The sequence below is a fragment of the Notechis scutatus genome, unplaced genomic scaffold (genome assembly GCF_049901735.1).
Source record: "Notechis scutatus isolate UNSWTSFEM ecotype Mainland unplaced genomic scaffold, rNotScu1.2 NSCUCTG195, whole genome shotgun sequence".
NCBI classification, from domain to species: domain Eukaryota; kingdom Metazoa; phylum Chordata; class Lepidosauria; order Squamata; family Elapidae; genus Notechis; species Notechis scutatus.
Window position 1 is genome coordinate 5001 of NW_028263068.1, and position 7180 is coordinate 12180.

The 7180-nt window shown below is 62.5% G+C and overlaps 1 protein-coding gene across 1 annotated transcript in view; it reads right to left on the reverse strand.

Moving 5' to 3' along the window:
* Positions 1 to 6822, reverse strand: part of LOC148128684 (uncharacterized) — a 7794-nt gene extending 972 nt beyond the window's left edge. Inside the window, exons 1-3 of the mRNA XM_087948531.1 lie at positions 6606 to 6822; positions 1445 to 1579; positions 670 to 1188 (exon numbers count right to left, since the gene is read on the reverse strand). Coding sequence (XP_087804657.1) covers positions 670 to 1188; positions 1445 to 1579; positions 6606 to 6818 — 867 coding nt within the window. The 5' untranslated portion in view covers positions 6819 to 6822. The remainder of the gene's footprint in view (positions 1 to 669; positions 1189 to 1444; positions 1580 to 6605) is intronic.
* Positions 6823 to 7180: the final 358 nt, after the last annotated feature.

A 7180-nucleotide genomic window follows, 5' to 3' on the forward strand; every position in this document is an offset into this window, starting at 1 on the left:
CGGGGGAGGGGCGCACCGGCTTTTCGCCGACTTTACACCACAGGTCAGCGAGGCGGAGTGGCCCAGTTGAGAAACGGGGGCGACACCGGTTTTTCGCCGACTTTACACCACAGGTCAGCGAGGCGGAGTGGCCCAGTTGAGAAACGGGGGCGATAACCGGTTTTTCGCCGACTTTACACCACAGGTCAGCGAGGCGGAGTGGCCCAGTTGAGAAACGGGGGGGGCGACACCGGTTTTTCGCCGACTTTACACCACAGGTCAGCGAGGCGGGAGTGGCCCAGTTGAGAAACGGGGGCGACACCGGTTTTTCGCCGACTTTACACCACAGGTCAGCGAGGCGGAGTGGCCCAGTTGAGAACGGGGGCGAGCACCGGTTTTTCGCCGACTTTACACCACAGGTCAGCGAGGCGGAGGGCCCAGTTGAGAACGGGGGGCGACACCGCTTTTCACCGACTTTACACCACAGGTCAGCGAGGCGGAGTGGCCCAGTTGAGAAACGGGGGCGACACCGGTTTTTCGCCGACTTTACACCACAGGTCAGCGAGGCGGAGGGCCCAGTTGAGAAACGGGGGGCGACACCGGCTTTTCGCCGACTTTACACCACAGGTCAGCGAGGCGGAGGGCCCAGTTGAGAAACGGGGGGCGACACCGGTTTTTCGCCGACTTTACACCACAGGTCAGCGAGGCGGAGTGGCCCACTTGAGAAACGGGGGGCGGACACCGGTTTTCGCCGACTTTACACCACAGGTCAGCGAGGCGGAGGGCCCAGTTGAGAAACGGGGGGCGACACCGGTTTTTTTCACCGACTTTACACCACAGGTCAGCGAGGCGGAGTGGCCCAGTTGAGAAACGGTGGGGCGACACCGGTTTTTCGCCGACTTTACACCACAGGTCAGCGAGGCGGAGGGCCCAGTTGAGAAACGTGGGTGGGGCGACACTGCTTTTCACGACTTTACACCACAGGTCAGCGAGGCGGAGTGGCTCCAGTTGAGAAACGGGGGGCGACACCGGTTTTTCGCCGACTTTACACCACAGGTCAGCGAGGCGGAGTGGCCCAGTTGAGAACGGGGGAGGGGGGCGACGCCGGATTTTCGCGACAGGGTCACGGGAAACGGGACGATTCCCCCACTTACCCATTTGCTCTCCGTGTCGTGCGCCCACCGCCGAGAAGGTGCCGGAGAGGATGAATCCCATGGAGGGAGGGGAAGCCGTGGCTGTCATCGGGGTGGGGGGAGGCCTTCCGGCCTATAAATCTACAGCCCTGCCCCGATAAAACTAATTTGCTCCGCGCCGGTGCCGATGCATTCGCCGTCCTCCTCAATACGGGCCTCCGGCCACCGTCTTCCCTGCCTCCGCTCCATTCTCATGCACGTTCTGGGGAGGGGAAGCCAGCGGAGACCCCCTCCTCACCCGGCGCTCCTTCCCCTCCCCGCCCGGCACTCACCAGGCTGCCCATCCAGAAAGGGACCCCGTTGCAGATCACCCGCTTGTAGTAGTAGTCTACGTGGCCGTTGGGTTTGAGCATGCTGAGGGCCACGCCGAGGCCGATACAAATCGCACCGAGCAGGATCTGGGCTACCTATATGGGGGGCAGAAGGGGAGGACCGGTAAGGGGTGGGGAAATCTGTGAGAACTCGGCCGTTTAGCGAAGAACTCGGTCATTCCTAGCGAGAACTCGGACGTTCTTAGCGAGAACTCGGACGCTTGAGTTGAGACTCGCCGCATTTCTGGGCGAGAATTCGGGTCGCTTTCTAGCGCAGAATCTTCATTCCTAGCGAGAATCTCGGGTCGCTCCTAGCGAGAATTAAGATGGGACGCTTCTAGCGAGAACTGTCGCCCTAGCGAGAACTCGTCGCTTTGAAGAGAACTCGGTCGCTCCTAGAAGAGAACTCGGCCGCTTTGATAGAACTCGGGTCGCTTCCTAGCGAGAACTCGGTCGCTCCTAGCTAGAACTCTCGGCCGCTTTGAAGCGAGACTCTGAAGTAGTCGCTTTCTAGCGAGAACTCGGTCGCTTTCTAGCTGAGAACTCGGCCGCCTTAGCGAGAATCGGTCGTTCCTAGCGAGAACTCGGTCGCTTTAGCGAGAACTCGGCCGTTCCTAGCGAGAACTCGTCGCTCTAGCGAGAACTCGGTCGCTTTAGCGAGAACTCGGCCGTTCTAGCGAGAACTCGGCCGCTTTAGCGAGAACTGGTCGCTTCCTAGCGAGAACTCGGCCGTTCTAGCGAGAACTCGGTCGTTTCTAGCGAGAACTCGGCCGAACTCGGACTTCTAGCGAGAACTCGGCGCTTTAGCGAGAACTCGGCGCCCTAGCGAGAACTCGGCCGCTTTAGCGAGAACCTGGCCGCTCTAGCGAGAACTCGGCGCTTCCTAGCGAGGACTCGGCGCCAGCGAGGACTCGCCGCTGGCGAGAACTGGTCGTTCCTAGCGAGAACTGGTCGTTCCTAGCGAGAACTCGGCCGCTTCTAGCGAGAACTCGGGTTCCTAGCGAACCCGCCTTTTTAGAATTCGGTCGTTCTTTGCGAACCCGGCCGTCTTCCTCGGCGCTCCTGGCTTCGGCCGTTCCTAGCGAGAACTCGGTCCTTTCTAGCGAGAACTCGGCCGTTCCTAGCGAGAACTGATCGCTTCAGCGAGAACTCGGCCGCTTCGCGAGAACTCGGCTCCTCCTCGAGAACTCGGCGCTTTGCGGAACCTCGGTCCGCCCTAGCGAAACTCGGCCGGCTCCAGCGAGAACCCCGGCCTTTCGCCCCCCGCCCTTTTCCTCCTTGGTGCTGGGTCCGTTTCCCAGCGAGAACTGGCTTCCCGGGACTCGCCTTGCCTGGCGGACCGGCGCTTCTCGAGAACTCGGCCCTTCCCTAGCGGACCTCGGCCCGCTCTTTTCCTTCCCTCAGTTCCTCTTGCCTGCCTTCCCGGACTTCCTCCTTCTTCCTCCCCTTCCTCCTCCTTCCCCTCCTCTTCCTCCTTCCTCCCTCGGCCTTCCCTCTCTTTCCTCCCTTCCTCCCTCTTTCCTCCCTCCTTCCTCCTTTCCTCGCTTGCCCCTTCCTCCTCCTTCCTTCTTTCCTCCCTTCCCTCCTCCTTTTCCTTCCCTCCTTCCTCCTTTCCTCCCTTCCCTCTTCCTCCTCCCTCCCTCCCTCTTTTCCTCCCCTCCTTCCTCCTTCCCTCCTCCTCCCTCCTTCCTCCCCCTCCCTCTTTCCCCCTCCTTCCTCCTTTCCTCCCTTCCCTCCCTCTTTTCCTCCCTCCTTCCTTCTTTCCCTCCCCTTCCCCCTTTCCTCCTCCCTCCTTCCTCCCCCCTTCCTCCTTTCCTCCCTTCCCTCCCTCCCTGTTTTCCTCCCCTCCTTCCTCCTTTCCTTCCCTCCTTCCTTCCCCTTCCTCCTCCTCCTTCCTCCCCTCCCCCCCTTCCCTCCCTTCCCCCCTCCCTCCTCCTCCTCCTCCCTTCCTCCTTCCTCCCTCCCCCCCCTCCTTTTCCTCCTCCTTCCTCCTTTCCTCCCTCCCTCCCCTTCCTCCCCTCCCCCCCCCTTCCTTCCCTCCCTCCCTTCCTCCCCTCCCCCCCTCCTTCCTCCTTCCCCCCTCCTTCCTCCCTCCTCCCCTTTCCTCCCCTTCCCTCCTTCCTCCTTCCTCCTCCTTCTTTCCTCCCTCCTTCCTCCTTTCCTCCCTCCTCCTTTCCTCCTCCCTCCCCTCCTCCCCCTCCCTCCTTTCCTCCCTTCCCTCCTCCCCCTCTTCCTTCCCTCCTTCCTTCTTTCCTCCTTTCCCTCCCTCCCTCTTTTCCTCCCTCCTTCCTCCCTCCTTCCTCCCTTCCTCCTCCCTCCTCCCTCCCTCCCTCTTTTCCTCCCTCCTTCCTCCTTTCCTCCCTTCCCTCCCCCTCCTCTTTTCCTCCTCCTTCCTCCCTCCTCCCTCCCTCCCTCCCTTCCTCCCCTTTTCCTCCTCCTCCTTCCCTCCTTCCTCCCTCCCTCCCCTCTTTCCTCCCTCCTTCCCTCCTTCCCTCCTCCTTCCTCCTCCTCCCCCTTCCTCCTTTCCTCCCTCCCTCCCTCCTTCCTCCTTCCCTCCCCTCCTTCCTTCCTTCCTTCCCTCCTTCCCCTCCCTCTCCTTCCTCCTTCCCTCCTTTCCTCCTTCCTCCCTCCTCCTTTCCTCCTCCTCCTCCTCCCCTCCTCCTCCCTCCTTTCCTCCCTCCTCCTTCCCTCCCTCCTTCCCTTCCTCCTCCTTCCTCCTCCTCCTTTTCCCCTCCTCCCTCCTTTCCTCCCTCCTTCCTCCCTCCTTCCTCCCTCCCTTTCCTCCCCCCTTCCTCCTCCTCCTTCCTCCTCCCTTCCTCCTCCTTCCTCCTTTCCTCCTTCCCTCCCCTCCTTCTCCTCCTTCCTCCCCCCTTCCTCCTTCCCCCCCCTCCTTCCTCCCCTCCTTCCTCCCCTCCCTCCTCCTTCCTCCTCCCCCCTCCTCCTCCTCCCTCCTCCCTCCTCCTTCCTCCTTCCCCCCTCCTCCCCCTTCCTCCTCCTCCTTCCTCCCCCTCCCTTCCTTCCCCTCCTCCTCCTCCCCTCCTCCTCCTTCCTCCTCCTCCTTCCCCTCCCCTCCTTCCCCTCCTTCCTCCTCCTCCTCCTCCCCTTCCTCCTTCCTCCTCCCTCCCTCCTTCCCCCCTTCCTTCCCCCTCCCCTTTCCTCCCCCCTTCCTCCTTCCCCCTCCTTCCCTCCTCCTCCCCTTCCTCCCTCCTTCCTCCTCCTTCCTCCTTCCCCCCCCCCCCCTCCCCCCCCCCCTCTTTTCCTCCCTCCTTCCTCCCCTCCCCCTCCCCCTCCTTCCCCTCCCCCTTCCCCCCCCTCCCTCCCCCCCTTTCCTCCCCCTCCCTCTTCCTCCTCCTCCTCCCCCCCCTCCCTCCCCTCTCCCCTCCTCCTTCTTCCTCCTTCCTTCCTTCCTCCCTCCCTCCCCTCCTTCCCTCCTCCCTCCTCCTCCCCCCTCCTCCCCTCCCCCCCCCTCCTTCCTCCTCCTCCTCCTCCCTCCCTCCTTCCTCCTCCCTCCTCCTCCTTCCTCCTCCTCCTTCCTCCTTTCCTCCTCCTTCCTCCCCCTTCCTTCCTCCCTCCCTTCCTCCTCCTCCTTCCTCCTTCCTCCTTTCCTCCTCCTTCCCTTCCTCCTTCCTTCCTTCCTCCTTCCTCCTTCCTCCTTTCCTCCTCCCTTCCTCCTTCCCTCCTCCTCCTTCCTCCTTCCCCTCCTTTCCTCCTTCCCCCTCCTCCTCCTCCCTCCTCCTCCTTCCTCCCTCCTCCTCCTCCTTCCTCCTCCTTCCTCCTTCCTCCTTTCCCTCCTCCTTCCCCTCCTTCCTCCTTCCTCCTTCCTCCTCCTCCTCCTCCTCCTCCCTCCTCCTCCTCCTTCCTCCCTTCCTCCCTCCCTCCTTCCCTCCTCCTCCTCCTTCCTCCTCCCCTCCTCCTCCTTTCCTCCTCCTTCCTCCTTCCTCCTCCTTCCTCCTCTTCCCTCCCTCCTCCTCCTCCTCCTTTCCTCCTTCCCTCCTCCCCTTCCTTCCCCCCCTCCCCCTCCTTCCTCCTTCCCCTCCTCCTCCTCCTCCTCCTCCTTTCCTCCTCCCTCCCTCCTCTCCTCCTCCTTCCCTCCCTCCTCCTTTCCTCCTTCCCCTCCTCCTCCTCCTTCCTCCTTCCTTCCCTCCCTCCCTCTTTCCTTCCTCCCTCCTCCTCCTCCTTCCTCCTTCCTCCTCCTCCTCCTTCCTCCTCCTTCCTCCTTTCCTCCTTTCCCTCCCTTTTCCTCCCCTCCTCCTTTCCCTCCTCCTCCTCCTCCCTTCCTCCCTCCTTTCCTCCCTCCTCCTTCTTTCCTTCCTCCTTCCTCCCTCTCTCCCCTCCTCCTCCTTCCTCCTCTCCTCCTTCCTCCCTCCTCCTCCTTTCCTCCTCCCTCCCTCTCTTTCCTCCCTCTTCCCTCCTCTCTCCTTCCTCCTCCTCCTCCTCCTCCCTTTTCCTTCCCTCCTTCCTCCTTTCCCTCCTTTCCTCCTCCCCTCTTTTCCTCTCCTCCTCCCCTCTTTCCTTCCCTCCTTCTTCCTTTCCTTTCTCTTCCTCCTCTTTTCCTCCCTCCTCCCCATTTCCCTCCCTTCCTTCCGTCCTCCCGCCTTTTCCTTCCTCATCCTTCTTTCCTAGGCCTTGACTCAGTCCTTGCCGGGGATAATTGATCTCATAGATCCCCTCCTTTTCTTCGCTGTCCCTTCCCTTCGATCATCGCCTGCCATTCACGCCATGGGCTGCTCCCGGCTACGGAACAAGCCACCGAGCCCGCCATCTTTTGATGACTTAAGGCCTGACTACTTTTCGTCGCGGGAGCTTCCTCATGAGGAGCTCACTGCCTCCGCCGCCATCTTTTACGGCAGCGCTCCGGGAGCTTTCTGCGGGCTCACCTAGCAAAGATGGTGGCGCCCAGCAACAGCGGCCCGGTGAAGGCTTGTTCCAGGCCACCCGGCCGCCGGCCGCGGGGTTGGGGACCCCTGGTCTATAAGGCCATAAAAAGCGATCCAAGCAGTTGTTGCGGTTACGACAAAGAGCCGATTTGGGGTCCCGGCGGGCTCGGCTAAAGGGGACCCCATCGGACCGCCCTCCATCAACCTGAAACACCCTCCCCCTCCCCCGACCACCAAATCCTTACCCCCAAGGCCTTCTGCTCGCCGCCCGGCCACGGCCGGGGGAGGCGGACGCCTCCGTGGCGGAGGCGTCTCGGTGGCGACTCAGGGCCCGCCGACGCCGCTTTGCACAGGTAAGCCAGCCCGGATTCCTGGTGGAGGGTGATGTTGACCACGGTGCCGCCGGAGCTCGCCGGGATCACCTCGTGGCCCTCGATCTTCAACGTGGCGCCCGCCATGCCTCTCGCCGCCAGCTCGTGTCCCCGGGGTGGCTGCTTTCCGCCCTGCCCGGCCGTGGGAGGGGGAGAGGAGAGAGAGGGAGAGAGGAGAAGGGGGGGGGGGGGGGAAGAGAGAGGAGAGGGAAAGAGAGAGGAGGAGAGAGGAGGGGGAGAGGGAAGAAAAGAGGAGGAGGGAGGAAAAGGAGGAAGGAAAGAGGAGGGAGGGGGAGGGAGGAAGGGAGGAGGGAGGAAGAGAAAAGGGGGGGAGGGGGAAAGAGGAAGGAGGGAAGGAGGAAGGAGAGGGGAGGAAAGAGGAGGAGGAGGAAGAAAGGAAGGAGGAGGAAGGAGAGGAAGGAAGGAGGGAAGGAAAGAGGAGGGGAGGG